Source organism: Protopterus annectens, chromosome 2.part0 (assembly GCF_019279795.1).
Source record: "Protopterus annectens isolate FY-2018-M chromosome 2.part0, PAN1.0, whole genome shotgun sequence".
Lineage (NCBI taxonomy): Eukaryota > Metazoa > Chordata > Ceratodontiformes > Protopteridae > Protopterus > Protopterus annectens.
Window position 1 is genome coordinate 306,873,743 of NC_056728.1, and position 26,518 is coordinate 306,900,260.

Here is a 26,518-nt window from a genome sequence, read left to right on the forward strand (position 1 = left end):
CCTCAGCCGATGTCAGAAAAAGTAAATAATTGTTTAACTTGTGGGAAACAAATACCTCATAAGAATTTCCACTCTTACTGCCTTCCTTGCTTAGGCTCAGACCACGACGTAGCAGCTTGTCTAGCCTGTGCTTCCTTCAACCGACGGACTCTTAGACGTTGGTCGGAGTTTGCGGAGGAGTTTTTTGGTCCCGCTTTTGCTTACAAAATGCCGTCGGAGACTCCGACTTCACAATTAGCTAAAAAGCGTAAGGAAAAGGACCGACACTCGCGGTCCGTGGTTTCGGCCGAAACCACAGTTAAATCAACCGCGAGTGTCTCGGTTTCGGCTGAAACCTAGTCCTCGGTTCTTCCTGCGGCCGAAAGCATTCCTCCTGCAGCCGAGGCCTCACACAGCATGGCTGAATCTGCTACTGAATTTTCTCCTGCTGTAGCAGGCACCCAGGATTTATCCGATACTATTCCTTTAGATATATCTACTCCTGCACGTGGAGCTGCTAGGCCCCCTGCATCCATGTCTGTCAAGGCTTTCTCTAGGGCTAAAGCAGCTAAATCTTCTAAGGCCTTGCCTTCTAAAACCCCCTCTCACAGGCCTAACTCTAGTTCCCAAATGCTTAGCCTGGCAGAGGATCTCATCACTTTGATCAGGGGATCCCAACCTCACCTTGACAGGGCCTCTCATCCCCCTCCAGAGAAGAGGCCTAGAGCAGAGCCCCCTGAACCAGTTTCTACGGATTATTCTTCTGATGATTCAGAAAACTCAAATCCTCCAGAAGGCCCTTTCTCTCCATATGAGGATTCTGACGCAGAAGACTCCATTCCTTCTGCCTCTCCTCCTGAGGAATTTTCTTTTGGGGAAACCTTGCATGCTATGAGGGAACAATTTCAATGGCAGGGCCAGGATTATTCAGATTCTAGGAAACGGCTCAGGACCTTTTTGCATTTGCCACAGCATAGGCCTTTAGCCATCCCTCCAGTACTAACAGTTGTGGATGATGCATTCAATGATGCTTGTACTGCCCCTGACTCTCTACCTCCGGCCCCTGCTAAGCCCGACAGATACTACAGGGTCCCGGACACACATTATCACCTGTATAAGGCTCCTATTGCAGATCCTGAAACTATTTCTCAAGGCCCCAAAGCTGTAGCAACTGCCAAAAACCCCCTCCCCTCTGAAAGAGAATCTAGAGCATTAGAGAGATGGGGTAAAAAAGTTTATACTTCTGCTACTCTTTCGGCTAGGGCTTTAAACTGTCAGTTCCACATGATTCAGTATCAGGAATTTTTGTTAGATCAGTTAAACAAAAAACTATCCTCTCCTGAACCTATAGACCGTAAGTCCCTTCAGGATTTGGTACATAACATTCAACAGGTCAGTAATCATTCCTTAAAATGTGGCTATGATGCACTGGAGGCTTCCTTTAAATCAGCTATGACTGGTACAGTGATCAGAAGGCATGCCTGGTTAAAAGAGCAATCCTTACCAGACCATGTAAAGTCAAAGCTCCTAGATGCTCCCATGGAGAAACTCAGTTTGTTTGGCTCCCCTGCACAGCAAGTGTTAAAGAAGGTGGAGGAAAAAGCAAAATCTGTCCAAACAGTCAAGGACTTCTTACAGGTCCAGCCTCCTAGGTTTAGTAGAAATTGGCCTTCGAAGAATTGGTCCTTTCCAGACACCAGAGCACAGAGAGGCAGAAATAGGCGCTCAAGAGGCAGAGGTCAATCCAGAGGTGCCTACAGGGGACGTCAGTGGCAGCCTAACAACCAGAGAAGTACTGCCACAGATCCAGCTACTACCACTTCCACAGGACAGTCACAGTGACTTGGCTCTGATACCGCCTACCAGGGAACAACTGGAAGCACCCTTAGGCGGAAAGCTAGCCTTATTCTCAGTAAACTGGCATTACATTACAGGAGACAAATGGATTTTACAGACAATAGACAAAGGTTACAGGTTTCACTTCCATACTCTACCAAGGAAGAGAGGAATGCCAAACCTACCTCCAAACCAAAAGACAAACGCTCTACAACAAATCAACCACTTACTAAGGATGAGAGCTATAGAAAAGGTACCGGCTATGGAACAAGGACAAGGATTTTATTCCAGACTTTTCCTGGTGCCAAGAAAAGAAAACCAATGGAGGCCTATTCTTGACCTGTCCGCTTTCAACACATATCTCATTGTTCCAAAATTCAAAATGCTGACTCTACAGCACCTTCTTCCCATGCTGGGCAAGGAGGCTTGGCTGGTGACCCTAGATCTCAAGGAGGCATACCTGCACGTCCCTATCCGACCAGATTGTAGAAGATACCTCAGATTTCTTGCAGGATCAGAGCATTATCAATTCTCAGCATTGCCCTTTGGCTTATCTACTGCGCCCAGAGTATTCACGAAATGCCTGGTATCAGTAATTGCTCATTGCAGGCTTCAGGGAATTCAAATTTATCCATACCTGGACGACTGCCTGCTACAAGCGGACAACAAGATCAAATTAACAAAAGATTTGGAAAAAGTTATTCACCTACTGTAGGCCTTGGGATACACAGTCAACATAAAAAAGTCAAGGCTGGTACCATCCCAAAGGATTACATTCTTGGGTGCAGAACTGGACACAGCAAATCAAATGGCATTTCTCACAGCAGAAAAGCAAAAGCAACTACCACTCTATTTCAAGGCATTAACAACTCAGAACCAGCTTACAGCAAGGAAAATCCTGCAAGCCCTGGGTTACATGGCATCCTGCATAATATTGATCCCACATGCCAGACTGCATATGAGGAAGTTGCAATGGTACCTAAAGAATTTATGGTCTCAGCACAAGCACAGCCTAGAAACCCAAATTCCAATAATTCCATGCCTGAAGCAAGAATTCCTGTGGTGGGCTCAGGCCTGTCATTTGAACAAGGGACTGCCTTTCCACAGCCCCCACCCAAGCAAGACTATCACCACGGACGCCTCAGACCTTGGTTGGGGGGCACACATGGCGGACAAGTGCATACAAGGCCTATGGACACAGGATCAACTGAACCTACACATAAATCAAAAAGAGATGCTGGCAGTGAAACAGGCAATTCAGACATTCAGACCGTTCCTTCAACAGGGTCATTTGCTGATAAGGACGGACAACACCACAGTTATGTGGTATATCAACAAGCAAGGAGGCACACATTCATATCCTCTATGCCGGATGGCAATGGACCTGTGGAATGTGGCCCTGAACCTCAACATTCAGCTCCAGGCCTTATTTGTGCCAGGAAAAGAAAATATTTTAGCAGACACATTAAGCAGAACTACCACAGATGCCCACGAATGGATGCTGCATCCGGACATCTTCAAAACCATTACAGAGAAATGTGGGCTACCAGAAATAGACCTGTTCGCATCCCCACACAACCACCAATTGAGAAAATTCTGCACAAGGACATACCACCCACTTGCTTGGAAGGTGGACTCCCTATCCTTCAGTTGGGAAAACCTAACAGCATATGCATTCCCACCTCTACCTTTGATACACAAAGTGCTACTGAAGATCAAAGAAGAGCACCCAAGGATCATACTGATAGCTCCAGACTGGCCGAGGCAGCATTGGTACCCGCTTCTGAGAAGTATGTCTCGGACACACGCATGGCCTCTACCTCTAGTTCCTCTGCTGCTAACACAGAACGACTTCAAGATCCTACATCCAAACTTGAAAACACTGCAGCTAGCTGCTTGGAATCTTACATGAGACAAAATAACCCAGAACTATCTCAGAGGGTTAAAGACATTATCCTGGAGGCTCGCAGACCCTCCACAAGGAAGACTTATTCAGCAAAATGGAAAAGATACCTCATTTGGAGTGCAGCAAAAGGAGAAAATGTATCATTGGCAAACATAGCTAACATCCTGGAATATTTAGCAGAGCTTTTCCACAATGGCCTGCCTTACTCCTCCATCAAGATTCATGCATCAGCAATTTCAGCAGAATACAACATGGATCCTCCAGTCTTCTCTCATCCTCTACTCAGGCAGTTTCTGAGAGGAATCAAAAATGTAAAGCCTCCAAGGAAGCCACCTCTGCCTACATGGGACCTGAACTTTGTGCTGGAAAAGTTAACTCTTCCCCTTTTTGAACCAGCAGCAACAGCAGAATTACAGTTCTTATCTTGGAAAACTGCTTTCCTGCTTGCAATCACCTCAGCAAGAAGGGTTTCTGAATTACAGGCATTAATGGCAGTACAGCCCTTCCTTATCTTCCATCAGGATAGAGTGTCCTTGAGAACTAACCCTACTTTTATGCCAAAGGTGGTCTCCAGGGTATCATTGAACCAAGCTATCCACCTACCAACATTCTTCCCCAACCCACAGAACAGGGGGGAAAGACTACTGCACACCTTGGATGTACACAGACAATTGCGCTACTACCTGGACAGAACCAAGAGCAATAGAAAACTGACCAGCTTCTGGTAGCATATGCAGCAGGAATGGAAGGAAAAGCAATTTCAAAACAGACAGTCTCAAAATGGATAGGAAATTGCATTAGATTTTGTTACTCCTTTCATGGGAAGACAACTCCAGAAAACATCAGACCTCACTCCACAAGGGCTACAGCCACTACTACAGCTTTCTTACGAGGAGTGGCTACCAAAGACATTTTAGAGGCTGCTACTTGGAGCTCCGTGCATACATTTGCCAAGCATTATAATCTGCCTTTATACTCCAGATCCCGAGCAGGTTTTGCCACTGCTGTTTTGCAAGGGATCTTAACTACACCATAATCTTCTTAGTGCCTCCTCCCCCAGTTTGGCTATGGTATTCTACCCATTTGTTAGGACTGCAGATGCATCCTTGAAGGACATAGTACAGTTTTGTACCTACCATAAATGTAGATGTCCGAGAGGAATGCATCTGCAGTCAGGATTAACCGCCCTCCTTCCCCTCTGTGGTACTCCTAGGGTATTTACCCATCTTGTATCTAGCTGGGGGAATCTATTATGGTGTATTTGTTTGTATATATGTACATACATGTTTATTTGTTGTTTGCTCTCTACTATTTGGAATCATTTGCATTTATCCAAATTTAGCCTTCCTAGAGGGCACCTGGCATCTGGGGCAAGAAACACTGAGGAAAATGGCGTCGGCTGATGCCTTTATACCCAATCGACAGTAGCAGTGACGTCGGGTGAAGTGCGACATCAGCCGAGGCCAGACCCAGACTTTGGAATCCGGCCGACCGAAGGGCTGCCTGAGGCAGGACAACCCATTTGTTAGGACTGCAGATGCATTCCTCTCGGACATCTACATTTATGGTAGGTACAAAACTGTACTTTACAGGATCTGTGGTTCGAAGGCATGCTTGGTTAAAAGAACAAAGTTTACCAGATCATGTTAAGGCAAAATTATTGGATGGTCCTTTGCAGCAAGAGAATTTATTTGGTATTAAGGCAGAAGAAGTATTAAAGAAAATGGAGGATAAGGCAAAATCTATGCAAACAGTAAAGGATTTCTTACAGGTACAGCCACCACGATTTAGCAGAAATTGGCCTACTAAGAATTGGTCCTTTCCAGTGTCAGACAGGCCACAAAGAGGCAGATACAGACGCCCAAGAGGCAGATCTCAGCCACAAAGTTCTTACAGACCACGACAGTGGGGTGCTTCAAACCCAAAACAAGGTGAGGATAAGTCACAACCTTACAGGAAACAGTCCCAATGACTCCCCCCTTCCAATGCCAAACTCTTACCTTTTGGCAGTTCCCTTAGGGGGGGAAACTAGCACTTTTTTCTCAAAACTGGCAAGCAATCACCCAAGACAAATGGGTGCTGAATATTGTGTCTCAAGGTTACAGGTTCCACTTTCACAAGGCTAAAAGGAATGCCAGACCTGCCACAAAATCAATGGGCAGAGGCACAAAAACAAATTGCAGCTCTCATGGACATGAGAGCTATTCAAAAAGTACCACAGCAGGAAAAAGGACAAGGATTTTATTCAAGACTCTTCCTGGTACCCAGAAAGAACAAAGCCTGGAGACCCATTCTGGACCTTTCCACTCTAAATACTTACCTGGATGTTCCGAAATTCAAAATGCTGACACTACAACAGCTCCTTCCCATGTTGGGCAAGAAAGCTTGGCTTGTTACTTTGGACCTCAAAGAGGCATATCTGCATGTCCCTATCAGACAAAATTGCAGAAGATACCTCAGATTTATAGCTGGTTCAATGCACTACCAATTCTCTGCACTGCCCTTTGGCTTATCTACTGCGCCCAGGGTCTTTACCAAGTGCCTGGCACCAGTAATTGCATTTTTCAGACAAAAAGGAATTCAAATATACCCATATCTGGATGACTGTCTGATTCAAGCAGAGAGCAAGGACATTCTTCTACAGCATCTGGCATTCGTAAAAAGATTGTTAAGTTGCCTAGGGTACACAGTAAATGAAAAGAAATCAAAACTAGTGCCCTCACAAGAGATAATATTCCTGGGTGCCAGCTTAAATACAATGACCCAGATGGCTTATCTCACACCAGACAAGGACAACTGACTCAGTTTTTTCAATTGATGGCAACAAAGTCCCAACTCCCTGCAAGAAAAATTCTGCAGGCCTTGGGATTCATGGCATCCTGTATTCTACTAATTCCATATGCAAGGCTGCATATGAGGAAATTACAATGATACCTAAAAAGTGTTTGTCTCAACATTCTTACAGCTTGGAGACAGTAATACCTCTAATTCCCTGCCTATAACAGGAGTTTCGATGGTGGGCACAGGCATGTCACCTCAACAAGGGTCAGCCTTTCACTCTTCCCACAGCCAGGCAGACTATAACAGACGCCTCGGATTATGCCTGGGGAGCACACATGGCAGGAAAATGTATTCAGGGCAAATGGACCACAGAACAAATGCCTCTTCACATCAATCAAAAAGAGATGTTGGCTTTACAAAATGCCCTAACAGCTTTCAAGGACCTTCTACATCCAGGACAATTATTAGTCAGGACAGACAACACCACAGTGATGTGTTACATAAACAAGCAAGGGGGCACTCATTCTTACCCCCTATGCAGGCAAGCCATGACCTTGTGGAACACGGCTGTAACTTATGAAGTTCATCTGCAAGCACGATTCCTGCCAGGAAAGATAAATACTCTGGCAGACAACCTAAGCAGAAACATCATGGATCCTCACGAGTGGAAATTAAATCCACAAGTTTTCAGCATGATAATGCAAAAATGGGGATGCCCGGACATAGATCTCTTTGCCTCCCCATTGAATTGCCAAGTACAAAAATTCTGCACAAGGACTTATCACACACAAGCATGGAAAGTGGATGCTCTTTCGTTCAGCTGGAAAAGCCTAAGCGTTTATGCCTTCCCACCACTGCCTCTCCTTTCAAAGGTACTCCTAAAAGCCAGACAAGACAAACCACAGATGATTCTGATTGCTCCAGACTGGCCACACCAGCATTGGTACCCAATCTTAAAGAACTTAACTCAAGGCCCACCTTGGATTTTTGCCTCAAATTCCACACCTTCTGACTCAGCAAAACAATCAGATACTGCACAGTCAGCTCAAAACCTTAAACCTGGCTGCATGGCAGATTCATTAACCAAACAGACAACTTCTCTCTCTAAAGCTGTTATGGATATCATTTTGGAGGCCAGGAGGCCTAGCACCAGGAAATCTTATTCAGAAAAGTGGAAGAGATTCTGTGCCTGGAACCAGGCTCAAAACCTTGATCCTCTGGTCCCTAACATTCCTTAGATACTACAATACTTGACTGAGATGCTGGACAAAGGACTATCCTTCTCATCCATTAAGATTCATGCTTCTGCCATTTGGCTCATTAAAACACAGATCCTCCTATTTTTTCTCACCTTTTGCTAAAGCAGTACCTCAGAGGGGCTAAAAACATAAGACTGCCCCGGAGAGCGCCAACACCAACTTGGGACCTAAATTTCATTTTGGAAAAGCTCACTTTGCCTCCTTTTGAACCAGCCAATTCAGCAGAGCTAAAACATATATATCATGGAAAACTGCTCTGCTTCTGGCAATAACCTCAGCACGAAGAGTCTCAGAACTGCAGGCAGTAATGGCAGTAGAGCCTTTTATCATTTTCCACCAAAGACAGGGTTTCTTTAAGAACAAACCCTTCCTTTATGCCTAAGGTGGTTTCCAGTGTGGCTCTTAACCAATCTATTCACTTGCCAACATTTTATCCTTATCCAAATCCCCAAAATAAAGGGGAGAGACTTCTGCATTCCTTGGACATACACAGGCAATTGCGCTTCTACTTGGACAAAACAAAAGCTTTCAGAAAATCTGAACACTTGTTTGTATCATATGCTGCAGGTTGACAGGGAAAGGCAATTTCAAAGCAGACCATTTCAAAGTGGATAGGGCACTGTATCCAGCTCTGCTACACACAAAATGGGAAACCTGTACCTAGTAATATTAGACCACATTCCACCAGGGCAACTGCCATTTCTACTGCCTTCCTTAGAGGAGTACTACCAAAGATATCTTGGAAGCTGCAACTTGGAGTTCAGTGCACACCTTTACCAAACATTACCATTTGCCTCTTTATTCTAGATCCAGAGCTGGCTTTGCCACTGCAGTGCTGCAGGGCCTCATAGCCACATCATATCCTCTATAGACTCTATAGAGCCAGCCACCCAAACTCAGCTTTGGGATTCTACCCAAGTGTAATGACTGCAGCAGTGAAACACGATGAACATAGTACAGTTTTGTACCTACCATAAACGTAGAGCGTCTTCACTGCTGTAGTCCAGGTTACCCACCCGCCAGCCCCTCTTTCTTATCTGGGACTAACCTATACTACCTATGTGGTGTATTTGCTGGTTAATGAAGGTTTTATTTTTTACCTTTTTTGTATGTTTTATTAGCAGTATGTATTGCCTACCATTTTTGGGGGCACCTGACATCTGGGGCAAGAAAAACTGAAGAAAATGGCATCAGCTGCTACTTGTATACCCCTGGCACACTGACGTCAGGGAAGAGGCAACAGCAACCGACGCCGGACCAAGACTTTGGAACTCAGGCCGACTGCAGGCCCGCCTGACGGCAGGATAACCCAAGTGTAATGACTGCAGCAGTGAAGACACTCGAACATCTACATTTATGGTAGGTACAAAACTGTACTGTTGTCTCCTGCAAAAGTTTGCAGAAGGTGCTCTGTAATGGCATGTGGTCCTTTTCCACTGTAACTGCTCTGGCATAGATGATTTCACAGAATATTTCACATCCCTGAACAATGGCTAGTAGCTCTACATCAGTTTGCACATAGCAAGCCTGTAGATTAGTGCTCTGGCCTCCTGTATGCAGACCTCTACATTAGACAGTGCTCCAGCCTCCTGTGTACAGGGCTGTACATTAGTCAGTGCTCCGGCCTCCTGTGTTTAGCCCTGTGCATTAGTCAGAACCCGGGCTCCTGTGTGCAGTTCTGTGCATTAGTCAGTGCCCGGGCTCCTGTGTGCAGGGTTATGCATTAGTCAGTGCTCGGACCTCCTGTGTGCAGGCTTGTGCATTAGTCAGTGCTCCAGCCTCCTGTGTGCAGCCCTATGCATTAGTCAGTTCTTGAGCATCCTGTGTGCAGGCCTGTGCATTAGTCAGTTCTCGAGCATCCTGTGTGCAGGCCGTGCTGTTGACTGCATGCCACAGTTTGCCGTCATTGCATAGTAATGCTCCAGGGCCAGACTGATTGGCATCAACCTGCAACATTGTTGGTTGCATAATATTAGTGTAATGTCAGGGCCTCCGTCACTGAGTTCTTATTCAGCAAAAAACTCATCTTTTGCTTCTGTTCCTAATGCTCTGAGGTATCCTTTTCAAATAACTGCTTTAATGGGATTGTCACTTCAAACAGATTTGGTATAAAGTTTGATAGGTACTGCAGCATGCAGCATACTCAAAAATCTCAACACAAAGTTTATCACAGACACTTTTCCTTTGGACTAATGCCCCTACTTCAGGATGTGGGTGAATACCTTAACTGGTTAGAACATGTCCCATATACTTGATTTTAGTGGCATAATGCTGGTATTTGTCCTTGCTAAATTTTAGGTCGAGTTGTAGTCCTTGTTAAGTTTTAGGTTGAGTCGTAGTCACTCAAGCAAGTGCATTAATCTTACACAGTGTTGCTCTGTGGTTTCACCCCACACCAGAAAATCATCAATAGTCATTTACAGTATGAAGTCACTCTCGTGGCATAGAGAGAGAAGGCCCTAATTACAGCTCAGCTGACTGAGGTTCGAGTAGCAGCTGAGTTGACTGAGGTTCGAGTAGCAGCTGAGTTGATTGAAGGTGTGGCAGAGAGGGATGGGGGTGTGCATTACCCAGGGGGAGAACTGTTGTGGGTATATTCCACGTGGCATCCCTGGTGAAGGCTTTAGATTGGGCAAGTGGGGGATGTAGTCTGAGAGATCAGGATGGGAACCTGACTGAAACTTCCATGGAGGCTGGAGCGAAATATCACATGTTCCTATTGCACACATGCCCCATGATGTAACCACACAACCAGAAGGTAGGGAATAAAAACTAGGGTTAGGCTTTAAAATAACCCTCCAGCAGATGGTAGACAACAGTACCCCTCCACACGCCATGACACCCTTAGGGTCTGCAGTGGCTTCGTTTTTGAGTTATGTGTAGTCAGGCAGTAGAAGTGGAATGACTGATGGACTCAGCAATGGACAAGGGACACTGAGGAAGCCTGTCAGGGTGAAGCAGGGCTGCAAAAGCATGCCCCAAAAAACATCTTTTACAGTATTAATGTAGGCCAGTGCCCAGTGAAATACTGAAGGAAATGAGATTCCAAATGGCATCCTGAAAAATCTGTATCTAGAGTGTTGAAAAGTACAAAGTCAGGAGGTGTCAGGATACAGTTCGAGTTGTCAAACCCTTCATTGGCACTGATAACTGGAAATTAAATTTTACCTTTGGCATCAGATAGAACACTTCTTCCAATGTTTTCAGGGGAATAATTCAGAGGATAATTCTAAGTTAAAACTGCCTTATTCTAGGGTCATGGGTCAATGCCAGTGTGAATTTTATGAGGGTTAACCACAGCTTCCCTATTGTTCCTGTGTTGTGTGGTTCCAGATTGCTTGTTACACCCATATAATCAATTTCAGTTATTAATATTTCTGTGGTGCAACTGGCACTTTCCATGTTATATACTTAAGTGGTGTTACTTCATGATTTATTTTGATACTATATTGTGCAGGTTATGTGTCACTATACAGTAAAATTAGTCATCATATTGTTCCAAAATATCAAATTAAACACGAGCTAACTTTTTTGTTTTCACCCTGCAGTCCCATGTTAATGCACACTGCATTTTGCTTTTGAGGCATAGAAGTCTTTAGTGCATAAATGTGCGAATTACTGCCTGTGCAAACATGAGAATTATAAAATTCTTAGACTAACATTAGTCTAGTTCACTGTGAATCATTGACTGATTAACTGTGAGAACCGTTTTTGACTCTCCTGTAACCTCTAGGTTTTGTACTTCCATCTGTCCACTTAATTCATTTTAACATGCTCCAGTGTCCATAAGCAGACCTGAATATATTAGGTCACTTTAATGACGCAACTTGAAATAAGTTGGATTCTGTTTTTCTACACAACACACTGCAATCTGACACACCAGTTTCAGTTCTTGACTAGAATAAGTAAGTAATAGTTTTTGATTTGGATGCTAAACTTGTCAAGCCCAGTAGACTGAATGGACTTTCAGCAACATATTCTCCTCGGTTCCCACTTTCATTTATGGGCAGCTTTTTCAGTCCCGTGATTTTTACATTGATAAAACTGATGATTTATGTGCCAAGACTGTGTCCACAGCTCCTGCCTTGTGTGGGTCATTTAGGAAATTAATTGAAGTCAATGACTTAACAGTCATTAGTCATGTCTGACGTGTATTGGGAGAAAAATGCTTTAAGTAACTACACTTACACACTCAGAGCTGCATGTGACTTTTTATTGTGCCGATAAACCTTTAACAAAGTGATGCTTCCTGATTTATCTGCATCATCGCACTAGTGCATAACATTGCCATCCTCTTTGAAGCATTTCTTTGATTGCAAGTTCATTTTAATTTTACATGCAATTAAATCTTCAGCAAGTTTTTTCATCTTAATACTGGTTAACTCTGTTGTTCTACAAACATTTGTAGCTTTCACCAATACCAGTTCAGATTCTGACAAATTTTACATTTTTTGTCAGTTTTAATTCCATGTACGGTTTTGTCTCTAAGCAACAAGTTGTGCGATTCATTATATTCACAGTGTTCAGCTCTATGCCTTAATTCAGTCTCATAGGCATCGATAGCAGTCAGCAGTGGTTTCTAATGAAAACTGTATGGTGAGGACCAGTTCTTTTTAGTTTCGCAATACAGCTAGTGCTTGTATGTAAAGATAACCAAGTCAAATTGCTGCTCTGTAGTAAGATTTAGGCCACTTGAATGTCTTGTACTTTTTTCAGGTAAAGCTGAGGTAGTACCGTAAAGGTTGAACTTCTGCCTCCATTATTTACAATGCTCTTCCAAATTACCATGCCATACCAAAGATGCTGACACAATAGAGACCACAATGAATGGTTCAGTACCTCTAGCTGAAAGAAAATGGAAATAAAAAAAAGTCCAGGATCCTCAACTGTATCTGAAATAATTGTGGTGGTTTCTTCTGAGGTTTTGCATATTTCAGCTTCTGTAATTGTATTAGGGCTTTGTTTTTTTGATATTCATTGTAGTTCTGACACCTTGGCAAAGTCTTCATAATGTAGAGTTTGACATTTTCTGGCTTGCAGTGGTAAATACTGTTTTTTATGGTACCCAAGATTTTTGTTCCATTAAGTAACAGTTTTTCATTTTATTTCGTGTCCATGTTGTCTAGGAATAAGATCAGTGTGAAAATTGTCCCTGGTGGTTTAGTGGAATTTTGTTGCATCTTTGCTGCAGTTTTTATCTATATTTACTGAGGGGAATTGCAAATTGATAGTGGTGACTGGAAGGCAAGAGTGTAAACTGACTTGATGTCATCCACCAAGAAACGAAAAACAGTTACCTGGCTGACATCTTTATTTTATGGAAAGGGCCAAAGGAGTTAACAGCTTCTTTTGTAGAATATATTAATGGTACAATGGACTTTTTAAACTTCACTTGTACTATTGATGAAGATAAAATCCTGTATTTGGACATTTTATTAAAAAATATGTGAACAGAAGATTTCTTGGTGAAATTTTCCTTAAGAAGATGTCCTAAAAGGGCAGTTTGTGCGAGCAGCATGGATGGTAACATTATGAGAACATTTTATTAAGGAATGTGACCTGTTAAAAGGAATGCTCATTAAAAGATGTTACAACTAAGAACATGAACTTTGGAAGAGAGATTATTAATCCTGAAACCGTTATTGTTGGAAGTGGGTTTCAACTTCCAACATTGAGTATTGAACTAAATAGCTCAAAGGACTTCAAAGTTTATAATTTTTCTGATTTTAATATAAATGTAACTATATGTGATTTACTGTCTAAAGGTTTTACATTTGTACCTAACAAACCTGCCAACTTGGCACATACTTTAATAGATCTTAAACAATATGTGAGAAAACTTAACTTGAACATTATGTTTCAAAATGTTGAACAGATTCGAGACCTACTTAGAATTTCAAGCACGTACAACCCACCTATCCATCCATTGCTAGCTATGTTTGAAAAGGTTTGTGAACTAGATTTATGTGAATTAAGTTATGTAAATAGGGGAAAAAAACTTGATGACAATTTGAATTGTGATGAAAGATTCGAACTTGAGTTTTTGATGTGTAATAAAAGCAAAAGACTCATGAAGCCGGACAAAGGGTGGAGGGGTTGTTATAATAAATAAGATTGACTATAATCATAAAATGCAAGAAATTCTAAATACTGAAACCTATGTTAAAAGTTCCCTGAAAGAACTTGAATGGTTCTTAGAAGAATTAGAGGTTTCTTGCAAGATATGTTCATTGATGGGTTTATTACAATAGAAAAACTTGACTATTTGTCAGTGGAATTTCCAACAATACCTGTCATCTTCGGGGTGCCTAAGATGCACAAAAACTTGCATCAACCTCCACTGAGGCCCAAGGTGGATGCAAGAGGTTCGATTACTTACCCCTTAGAAAAATTATTGGACAAGGAACTTAATAAATATATTAAGGGAGAACCTTATATTTGTATAGGCTCATGGGATTTCCTAAGGAAGATTGATGCATTAGAATACAGTAATCGGTTTGTATTCATAACAATAGATGTAGTGAATCTATATAGAGTTATACCCCACGACCTTGGAATAGAGTGATTTTGCAATTATTTATAGTCCAAAAAGATCCCCCAGAATAAAATTAATATGTTTGAGCAAATACTGGAATTAGTATTGAGAAATAACTTTATTATATTTGAGGGGGAATATTATCTGCAAAACGAAGGGGTAGCTATGGGCTGCTGTTGTGGAGGCCTATATGCGAATATAATGGTCGAATGGGAGAAAAGAGTTTTAAGAACATCCTCATTCTTCATTTATTGTAATACATATATACGTTACCTGGATGACATCTTTATTTTATGGAAAGGGCCAAAGGAGTTAACAGCTTCTTTTGTAGAATATATTAATGGTACAATGGACTTTTTAAAATTCACTTGTACTATTGATGAAGGTAAAATCCCATATTTGGACATTTTATTAAAAAATAACTGTGTGAAGGAAAGATTTCAAGCTGAAATTTTCCATAAGAAGACCTATTCTAACAGCTTTCTTCATTTTAAGAGTGGTCATCGCGTGGCACAAAAAAGAGCTGTCCTAAAAGGGCAGTTTGTGTGAGCAGCATGGATAATAATATCATGGGAAAATTTTATTAAGGAATGTGACCTGTTAAAAGGAATGCTCATTAAAAGAGATTACCCTATGGAACTAATAGATAAAATAATGGATGAGGTTATGACAAAAAGGAAAAATGGGCATTTTGAATGTAAAAACTAGACCAGGACAAGGAAATGTAAATATAGAAGAATTGGTGGAAATAGGAAGACGAAATAACATAGAACAAACCACACATCTAAGTGTAGAGCGACAGACTGTTACTACTAACACCGAAGAAGTAATGACACCTTACCAGTCCAGTTTTTTAACCTCTTTTTTCTAGGGATGCAGTTGTAATTAAAAGTATTTTAATGAAAAACTGGAACTTAAGTAATGAAAAACATATGAGGGAATTGTTAGGTGAGAAACCTATCTGTGTATACAGGAAGGGAGCTAACAATAAAAAAATCTACTAGAACAAAAGGAAAATAAGAGGGAAGGGCGAATGTTTAAATGTGGTACATGTAAGTTTTTTCCTTACATTCCGGAGACTAGTAGGTTTGAAATAAATGGGGTCCGAATAAATATCAAGGAGAGATCTAATTGCAGTAGTGAAAGGGTGGTTTATTGTGCTATATGTGAAAATTGCCCATATGTTTACATGGGCAAAACGGAATGGAAATTGAAGAACAAGATAGGCGAACACCTAAGAAATATAAGGGATGGGTGTGAATTTAACACCCTAGCTAAACGTAATTCCAGAAATCCTGGACACTGGTTCAAATTTATAGTCCAGGAATCCTTAAAAATATCAGAAAGAGGGGTGCTTGGCATTACTTGTTGGAAAAACTAGAACTTGCATGGCATTTGCGTTTAAATGCCCTAAATTGGCCAGGACAAAATGACAGATGTTCTTCATCTCACATTGCTGCAGTCATAACTAGTGGGTAGTCCGCTGTCCTCGGTCGGCCCGAATACCAAAGTATTAGGCTGGCGTCGGTCATGGGCGCTCAGATCTGACGTCAGTGCGTCAAGGTATAAAAGCGCATGACCGACGTCATATCCTCAGTCTTTTTTGCCGCATGGTCCGAAGCAGAAGCAGCGTTTGCAAGTGCCGTTCGGCGTTCTGAAATTTTCGTATTCTGAGTTTCAGACCGAAACCAAGTTGGGCTAAGTACCCCATTGGGGAATATTTTTGTTTTTTTCTTGCCTTAGTTAATTCTGGATGTCAGAAAAAGTGAATAATTTTATTTCTTGTGGGAAACAGATACCGCATAGGGATTACCACTCTTTGTATTCCTTGTTTGGGGCCTGAGCACGACGTAGTCGGGTGTCGCTTTTGTGCTAGGTTTAATAAGCGCACCATTAAACGTAGGTTAGATTGCGCTAGGCTTGTCTTCGGTAAGCGGTGTAATTACAATATGCCGTCGGATCCTCCGACGCCCGCTACCGCTAAGAAGCGCAAGGAAAAATCGTTAAGGGCCAAGCAGGATGAGTCGTCCGTTCCGGATGCCGGTTCTTTAGAAACTACGGTGGAATCTGTAGATCCAGCCGAAGTTTCAGCTTAGTCTCAGGGGGAGACGTTAATTTTGCAGGATATGGCCTCTCAGGAGTCAGGTCAGGCTGAGGGGGCCTCTCAGGTTGCTGTACTCACTTCTTTGCCTAAGGGGGTTAGGCCTTCTCCTTCTGTTTCTAAGGTACCTTCTAAGGGCAGGCCTGGTTTGCCTTCCTCGGGTGTCAGTCCTAGTTCTGCAGGTTCTGTACCTAAAAAGCACATGCTTAAAATGGCAGAAGATTTAATTTCCTTAATCAGGGGTTCTATGCCCCCTCCAGATAAGAGGCCTAGGGTGGAGCCAGAGGTAGAATGTTTGGAACAGGCTTCAGATTACTCAGAGTCTTCGGCTGAAGACACTCAGGATTTTCCTCCTTATTCTGATTCTGACGCAGAGGATTCCAGTCCTTCTGCTTCTCCTCCTGAGGATTTTTCTTTTTCAGAAACCCTGCATTCTATGAGGGAACATTTTAAATGGGAAGGCCAGGATTTCTCGGATTCCCAAAATAGGCTTAGGGAATTTTTTTTTTACCACAACATCGGCCCTTAGCTATACCTCCTGTTTTGGATGTTGTTCAGGATGTTTTCTCTGAGGCTTCCCTTAATCCAGACTATTTGCCTCCTGCGCCAGTTAAACCAGATAGGTATTACAGAGTGCCTGAGGCTCATAAATATCTGTATAAGAGCCCAAGGGCTGACCCAGAAACTATTAGCCAGGGACCTAAGGGTGTCAGGGCTTCTGTTGTAAAGAATCCAGTTCCTATGGATAAAGATTCTAGAGTTTTGGATAGGTGGGGTAAGAAAGTGTACACCTCTTCCACTCTAGCAATGAGGGCTTTGAATTGCCAGTTTCATATGTTGAAGTACCAAAATTTTCTCCTTACTCAGTTAAAATCTAAGGTAGATGCTTTGGTAGAGGGTATAGAGTGTAAGGAATTACAGGATTTGGTTCATGCCTCTGATCAGGTGGGTAAGCATTCTTTGCAGTGTGGTTTCGATGCTTTACAGGCTTCTTCCAGGGTGGCTGCCACTGGATCAGTTATTCGCAGGCACGCCTGGCTCAAGGATCAGAATTTGTCAGAGCATGTTAAAGCTAGGATTTTAGATGCTCCTTTACAGTCTGAAGTTTTGTTTGGTTCTCCTGTGGAGTCTGTCTTAAAGAAAATGGAAGACAAGGCTAAGTCTTTGCAGACTGTTAAGGATTTTTTGCAGGTGCAGCCCCCTAAGTTTAGCAGGAATTGGCCTACTAAGGGATGGGCTTACCCTTTTTCTGATTTACAGTCTAGGGGCAGATCTAGGCGTGGTAGGGGTAGAGCTCAGAGTTCTTTCAGGCCTAGAACGTGGAGTTCCCCTGCACAATCTACAAGTGAGGGCAGGGGCCAGTCCTTTCGTAAACAGGCCCAATGACCTGCATCTTCAGCTGCCAGATCCCTCCTGTCTGGCAGCACCTTTGGGAGGAAAGTTGGCACTCTTCAAGCAAAATTGGCTTTTGGTCACCCAGGACAAATGGGTGTTGGACATTATAGACCGAGGCTACAAGTTTTATTTCCACACATTGCCTCCTTTCAAGGGCATGCCAGACGTTCCTCCTCAGCAAAGGGTAGAGGCTCACAAACAGATTTCTTTACTTCTTCAAATGGGGGCTATACAGCAGGTCCCTCTGTCAGAAGTGGGCCTAGGATTTTATTCTCGCCTGTTTCTTGTACCAAAGAAAGGAAACACTTGGAGGCCAATTTTGGATTTATCTATCCTCAACACATACCTGGACATTCCAAAATTCAAAATGTTGACGTTGCAACAACTTCTGCCTCTGTTGGGCAAAGATCACTGGATGGTAACTCTGGATCTCAAAGAGGCTTATCTTCATGTTCCTATCAGGCCCAGTTGCAGGAGATACCTGCGTTTTCGGGCTGGGACTTTACATTATCAGTTCTCTGCATTGCCCTTTGGCTTATCTACTGCTCCCAGGGTGTTCACAAAGGTTCTGGCTCCGGTGATAGCCTTCTTAAGGTTAAGAGGAATACAAATTTATCCTTATTTGGACGATTGCCTGATTCTTGCTCAAGACAAAAACAAGCTTCTTCACCATCTACAGTATGTTATGACAGTGTTAAGGTGCCTAGGGTATTCTGTGAATGAAACAAAGTCCAGTCTAGTACCCTCTCAGGAAATGTGCTTTCTGGGCGTGAGACTGAATACAGCTTCCCAGATGGCCTTTTTGACCCTGGACAAACAAAGAAACCTTACACATTACTTCCAACAATTGTCTCTACGGTCCAGGCTGACTGCAAGGACAGTCCTTCAAGCCTTGGGGTTCATGGCATCTTGTATTCTGGTGCTTCCCAATGCCAAACTGCATATGAGGAAGCTACAATGGTATCTCAAAAATGTATGGACACAACATTGCCACGATCTGGACACTGTCATTCAGATAATACCTTGCATTCAAAAGGAATTTTTGTGGTGGGCTCAGGAATGTCACCTAAACAAGGAACTCTCTGTGACCTGACCAGAGGTGAGTCAGATCTTAACGACAGATGCCTCGGACAAGGCTTGGGGAGCTCATTTCAATGGAAAATGGGTTCAAGACACGTGGCCTGCCAGACTTCAACATTTACATATCAACTTGAAGGAGATGTTAGCAGTCCAATTTGCATTGATGGCTTTCAAGGATCTACTTCACCCAGGACAAGTGTTGATTCAAACAGACAACACAACTGTCATGTGGTACATCAACAAGCAAGGGGGAACCCATTCGTACCCTCTTTGCAGGCAAGCTATGGTTTTGTGGAAGACTGCTCTCAGTTTGCACCTCACTCTTCAGGCAAGGTTTCTGCCAGGAGCACAGAACTCCTTAGCAGATGTTTTGAGCAGGCAGATGGTGGATCCCCACGAGTGGAAATTGGATCCTCATGTATTTCGACAGTTGACAGTGCTATGGGGGACTCCAGACATAGATCTGTTCGCTTCTCCACTAAATTTCCAGGTGCCAAAGTTTTGCACAAAGATGTTTCATCCAACAGCTTGGAAAGTGGATGCTCTATCATTCAGTTGGAGCAATCTTCACGTCTATGCCTTTCCTCCTCTGCCTCTCCTTCCCAAGGTGCTCTTGAAGGTCAGACAAGACAAGCCCTCCATGATTCTAATAGCTCCAGATTGGCCTCGACAGCACTGGTACCCTCTGCTGAGGAGTTTAGTAAGGGAGCCTCCTTGGACTTTGCCTTCAATTCCACACCTTTTGTCTCGGGCAGGCAATCATTTACTCAATGTCAGGATTCAGTCCCTGCATCTAACAGCATGGCATATTCTGTTCTAGAACCTAGAGGGTCGCAGCTTCCACAACAAGTTTTGAATGTTATTTTGGAGGCCAGAAGGCCTAGTACAAGGAAAGTTTATGCAGATAAATGGAGGAGATTTTTTATTTGGAGCAAAGCAAAGAGCTTTGATGTTTCCAGGCCTGATTTGAGTGTTTCTCTTCAATATCTTACGGAATTATTGGACAAGGGTTTGTCTTTCTCCTCTGTAAAAGTTCATGCTGCAGCCATTTCTGCTCACTATGACTGTGACCCACCATTATTCTCTCATCCTTTGTTTAAGCAATTCCTTAGAGGGGCAAAGAACATAAGACCCCCACGTAGAGCTCCTACTCCTTCCTGGGATCTCAATTTTGTGTTGGAAAAACTTACTTTACCTCCTTTTGAACCTGCAGGTACGTCTGAGTTTAAGTTTTTGTCTTGGAAGACTGCTTTTTTGTTGGCCATTACGTCTGCTAGAAGGGTATCTGAATTACAGGCCCTAATGGCAGTTGAACCCTTCCTGATTTTTCATAAGGAAAGGGTATCTCTGCGTACTAACCCTACTTTTATGCCTAAAGTGGTTTCAAATGTGGCCTTGAACCAATCTATTCATTTACCTACTTTTTATGCTGATCCCCAAAATAAAGGGGAGAAAATTTTGCACACTTTGGATATTCACAGGCAGTTACGTTATTATTTGAGCAGGACTAAAAGGTTCAGACAGTCTCAACAATTGTTTCTTTCTTTTGCTTTGGCCTCTGAGGGGAAACCTATTTCAAAACAAACTATTTCTAAGTGGATTGCCCATTGTATTTCTTTTTGTTATTCTCATCATGGTAAGGAGATTCCGGCTGGAATCAGACCTCATTCCACTAGGGCTACTGCCACTTCTACTGCTTTTTTAAGGGGTGTAGCTACTAAAGATATTTTGGAGGCAGCTACTTGGAGTTCTGTGCACACTTTTTCTAAGCATTACCATCTCCCTCTTTATTCCAAATCTAGGGCTGGATTTGCCACTGCAGTCTTACAGGGCATGTTAGCAGCTCCCAATGCTTTATGATTTTGCCAGCCTCCCTTTACCTTTGCTTTGGGATTCTACCCACTAGTTATGACTGCAGCAATGTGAGATGAAGAACATAGTACAGTTTTGTATACCATAAATGTAGATGTTCGAAGATCCACATTGCTGCAGTCCAATTTACCCTCCCTCCTTCCCCTCTGTAGTTTGGAGTGGTTGTATGGTTTGGGTGATACAGGTTGTTTGTACATGTGTTTTTCTATTTTTGGCTGTGGCCTCTCTTTTTAGGGCCTTCTGACATCTGGGGCAAGAAAAGACTGAGGATATGACGTCGGTCATGCGCTTTTATACCTTGACGCACTGACGTCAGATCTGAGCGCCCATGACCGACGCCAGCCTAATACTTTGGTATTCGGGCCGACCGAGGACAGCGGACTACCCACTAGTTATGACTGCAGCAATGTGGATCTTCGAACATCTACATTTATGGTAGGTACAAAACTGTACTTTTGTCCATTAGTAGCCTTCTTAAACTAAAGGCATTAAGAAGATAATGCCATTTACTAACAAAGGAACTTTTATGTCGTCAGAACTGTTTTATTTTGGGGAGAGAAATATGATTTTAAAAGTGTATTATAGAAATTGCTTGTATAGGAGTATGTTAGAAGAACTTGTTTTGAAGGTTTTATAAGCATAGGTACTTTAGTTAGTTTTAATGTTGTAAATAACTTGAACTTCGGGTTGTATATATGTATTTAATTGTATGTCAAGTTTGTATTTTTCAATTTTTAACTTTATGATTTATGAAATTTATTGTCAAATGTACACTTATAAGGTTGAAACAAACTAGTACATAAGATTTACATTGGATGTACTGGTGCACTTTAAGAGCAGTAGGATGTGATGTCATGGCTATTAAGTGATTTAAACTACTGTGACAGGAAATACTGCAAATCTGATGAAGTTTCTAATACATTAAGCTCGGGACGAAAGCGCTTATTTATTTTACTTATAAAAACAGTTGTGCGATCTGGTACTGCATTCACTTTTTTTATTTTTTGACTTGATGTCATAAAAAGTGGAAGCTGAAACACTATTATGCTGCTAAGTGCCATGTAGCGCACCCAAGTTTATGGATTCAGTTTTACCTTGTAAAAGTACTACCTCTTGATGGCAAAATACAGACATTCAAGAGAGAAGTATGCAAGCAGCCATTCAGTATACTGTCATGACAGTAAGTGAAGAAGCAAAAAAAAACATCCAGCTGCATGGAACATACTTACTTACATATACTAACTCCACAGACTCGCAACTGTGGGGAAAAAGAGAAACGCCCTACACGGATGAGAATGATCGGTGCATGAATAGCGATCCTTCTGTCCAATTCAAATAGTGGGAATGATGGCTTGGGAATGGCAGCATCTGGAAGAAAACTGGGAAAATAACTGCAAACTTGTTACATGCTGGCCACAAGTAGAGCAGCTGGATGAAGGAGCTATTCTTATGACCCCTCTATTTGGAGTTCTGTTTTGGAATATGTAGCACCTTTAGGATCTGCACCAAATAGTTTTTAATCACTAAACTGGAGTGGATCCAATGCAGGCAGACCAAATCAGAGGTTTAAACACCTGTCATATCAGGATGACTTGCACCCTTATTCCTATTTGCCTTTAAAGTCTCTGTCATTAGGATGAAATCCATGGTTATGTCTTTGCAAGCGAGCAATTATTCAGCATCCAAGAGGCTTTGAACAACTTGGCACCAAAAGTTGTGTGCACTGATTTCTTGATGTTATCCATCAATATCATTCTCCCTAAAGCATTTGTGTAGAGGCTTCAGAGCTGCTTGTAATTTGAAATTAATTTATTTTAATATTGATGCCTTTCCCTAGTTTTGTAGCAATCGCTCTACTAATAAGCCCTACTAGTAGAAACCTGCACCACCCTGTACTAAACTTTCATAACTTCCTCACATCTTGTTATATGCTCTGATAATTCTTTATTTCCACTCTTACTCCTTGCCCACTTACCTTCTCTTCATCTTCTTTTCTAGTATCAACACAACTATTGTCATACCACCTACACATACATTATTCCAACAAAAACAAATCAGCCTGTCTTCTCCAGTCATACTGTAATAACAACTAGTCTCTTCCCGTATACTCAAATACAATCTGTACTTTCCAAAGCAAACTGACCCCAGTCTAGGTCACAAATATAAAACCAAAGTAAAATGCTTACCCTGTACCACCGCACTCCACTTCTCCTGCAACTAAGTGGAGATATACACCCAAACCAAGTACCAGTAGACCTCCAAAATTCAGTGCAAGCAACTATTCATCATCATACAGGTTCCTCTGTATACATTCTTTACATCAGCATCAGAAGTATTTGGAATGGAATTTCTGAGTTCCATGCATGGTTAGCTCTGTACTCTGCTGTTCAGACTTCCAAACATCATCTCATACCAACCCAAAAGCTTTTTGGTCCTCCATAAATTTGATATTAAGCTGTGGGTCCTCTGTACAACGTACACCCACTACCAGAAATGCTGATTACCCAAATCACATCCCTAGTCTATTTATAAACTCAGTCTCTACTCTATTCAGTAACTTAAACACTTCTTCTCCATACCTGCCAACCTCCCACATACTTTCTCCTTCCAGCCAGTTGCCATTACAGCTATTAAACAGCTCCTTCTAAAACTAAAGCCCACCACTTTAGCACAAAACAGTTTACCAGAAGCAATAGCCCCCCATCTTAATTAACCTACAGCCCCTCACTTTGGAAAAAATGCTATATACTACCCCTCCACAAATGTGGCGATTTCACCAACTATAGACCTGTCATATTACCTCCTCTATCAAAAGTTCTAGAAAAGTGCAGACTAAAATACAGATACTCTAGTCACATCACTTAATTCTCCCTACTATTCTCTTCTCAGCACAGTTTCCAGCACCAGCACTATACTACTTAAATTCATCATTACTGTTAACGTAAGCAGAAGTGAAGGCAACCCTTGTATAAACCCTCTTCCTTGACTGTTAAAGGCTTTCGACACTGTCACCCATTTCATTCTGCTACAAAAACTCTTCTCATCTAGGACTAACAGACATGCTCTAAACTGGTTCCAAAGTTATCAGTCTGACAGATCCTAAGCAGTTATATGGCAAAACAGCCTCTCCACATTCCTCCCCATAACAGTAGGAGTCCTCCAAGGTCAATTCTTGGCCCCTACTCTTAACATCTTCATCAGCAGCTTTGCTAATATAACCAACAATACCTCATTAATACCATATACAGATGAGTCCAGTATCATCTGCTCAGCAAAAAACCTTGATAATTTATAACAAATAATGCAGGACTCCTTCATTTTAGTAGAAAAATGGCTAACAAAATCTGAACTATTTTTTAACCACCCAGAATTATCCTTTTCACTCCTAAGTAGCTAAATCCTCAGAAGAATAATTTAATAACACAAAAAATTAACTTGTCCCACATGCCAAATTGCTAGGTGCATACATGAGCAAAAATCTAAAGTTCAACTATCATATACAGCATTTAATTAAAAAAAAAATCATCAAAAGTTGGGCTCCCTCTATAGAGCCAAACCTTTCTTGGCAAACTCTGCAAGGAAATATGTTGCCACTACTTTCCTCCTCCCTGCACTTGTCTACTTAGCACAAATATTTACTAACATTCAGTCAACCCTAATAAACAAGATAGACCCATGGTATGACACAATTACCTGATTTGCCATGACACAATTACCTGATTTGCCACAAACACCCTTATGGAACTGATTGTGCAGTACTCAAGAATTAGCCTCTCTCCAGCTCCCCCACCATCTCTCATACTCTCAGCTACCCATAACTCACAATCTCATCTATAAAGCAGACAAATGTCCAAACCTTGGTAATCTCATTCACTTGTACACCTTGACTAGACCATGCCAATCAACTTTGTCTGCAAGTCACCTGATCAAACAATATGACAGGTGACTCTTTCTTCTCATTCTACAGTTCCAAAATCTGGAATGACATTCCACTCTCCTTTAAACAAAAACATTCTGGACTCTCCTTCAAATCAAATATCTAATTCTGTCTAACTAATAAGAGAACATGTCAGTGCTGCATTCCTGTTTAGCACGTAATTAAGTAATCATCAAATCCTTATCCACCCTTGTCGGAGAAGTAATCCTTAATCATTTTTTGTGGTCTGGTGTGTACACCTATATGTATGGGCGATACTGTAGTTGCGGGCCTCACCAGTTTCTTTCGCACAGAAGTGGGCGTGTCGCAAATTGAGTGACAAGCATATTTAATTTGCTCGTGCATACATAACAGTAAAATATTAAATGTACACAAACGGTTAAAATAATATCGCACGTGCATACATGTACATACATACTACATTCAAAACAAAAGGTTAATGCTGTATAAAACTGTTTGGTGAGAATTCAAGATGTCCAAGTACAACGACACTTTCATTCAGGCAATTACCTCTTCAATTCTGAATGTGATTGCCTTCCTGCAGTCCTTCAGCATCATTCCAGAGACAACAACCTGTCACAAGTGTGGATGCAAGGCTGCCCTTATACCTCATAAAGGCACATATGTATGGAGGTGTAGAGCCAAGAAGTGCAGGAGAAGAAGAGGACTGATGACAGGAACCTTTTTCAATAAAAGTCATTTGCCTCTGACAACCCTGATGAAAATCCTCTACCGCTGGCTTCGGAGGTTACCTGTGACAACAGCTGCTGACCACCTAGTTGTCTCAGTGAAATGTTTGGTGGACTGGTATCAATTTTTGTGTGATGTCTGCTCCTGGAAACTTATGCAGGGACCCCATGCTTCTTGGGGGTGCTGGGAAGGAAGTGCAAATAGACGAGTGCCTCTTGGTACATGCCAAGTATAACCGTGGCAGAAACCTGGCAAAGGAGAACACATGGGTATTTGGCATATATGACTGCTCATCTAAAAATGGTTACCTGACTTTTGTAGACCGTAGAGATGCTGCCACCTTGCTGCCCATTTTACAGAAACATGTTGCCAGGCACTGTTATTGTTTCTGATGAGTGGGCAGCATACAAGAGAATAGAAGCCATACCAGGTATGCATTACAAGCACCTGTGTGTAAATCATTCACAAAACTTTGTGAATCCTATGATGGGTGCACACACTAATGCTGTGGAGGGCATGTGGGCAAACTGCAAGCGACACTTTAAGGGCATGAATGGCACCCGTCCACACGTGGTACCTAGCTACCTGGACGAGTTTATGTGGAGGAGCAGATATGGCAATGACTTTGATACTTTATTTGTTAACTTACTGAATCACATACATGAATTCCAAGAAGCTGTTCTTAGTAAAGCTTCTGCCAATGACACTGAGGAAGAGTCAGCTGTGCCACCAGCACCAAAAAGAGAATCGCATTCCGACTCTGATAAGAGAACTATAATGCTACATAGTAAAAATCCTGATGACATTTGTTTTCACGGTTTTGTTTCTTTGCTGATTATGGTATAATAATAATTATAATACAAAACTTGTTAATTACAGATTATAGTGCAATAAAACTTGTTAATTACAGATGTTGGTAAAAGTTTACTGTTATGTATACTGTTGTATTACATGTCCATTCACTTTTTCATGAGTTGTACATTCGGAGGGAATGCATATTCATGAATGTGTGGGTTTATGGCGGGGCTTGCTACTGCGCATCTGGTGAGCCCCTCAACTACAGTATCGCCTATGTATGTATGTATTCTTCCTTTCCTTTTATTCTCTTCTCTGTCCATTCCTTTTCCTTTTTTTCTCCTTTACTCAT

At 42.0% G+C, this 26,518-nt stretch overlaps 1 protein-coding gene across 1 annotated transcript in view; it reads left to right on the forward strand.

Annotated features, from left to right (window-relative positions):
- The window catches only part of GRAMD2B (GRAM domain containing 2B), a 1,158,381-nt gene that overhangs the window by 434,192 nt on the left and 697,671 nt on the right, over positions 1–26,518 (forward strand). Inside the window, exons 5-6 of the mRNA XM_044060315.1 lie at positions 13,527–13,708; positions 25,693–26,211. Of these exons, the coding sequence (XP_043916250.1) occupies positions 13,527–13,708; positions 25,693–26,211 (701 nt within the window). The remainder of the gene's footprint in view (positions 1–13,526; positions 13,709–25,692; positions 26,212–26,518) is intronic.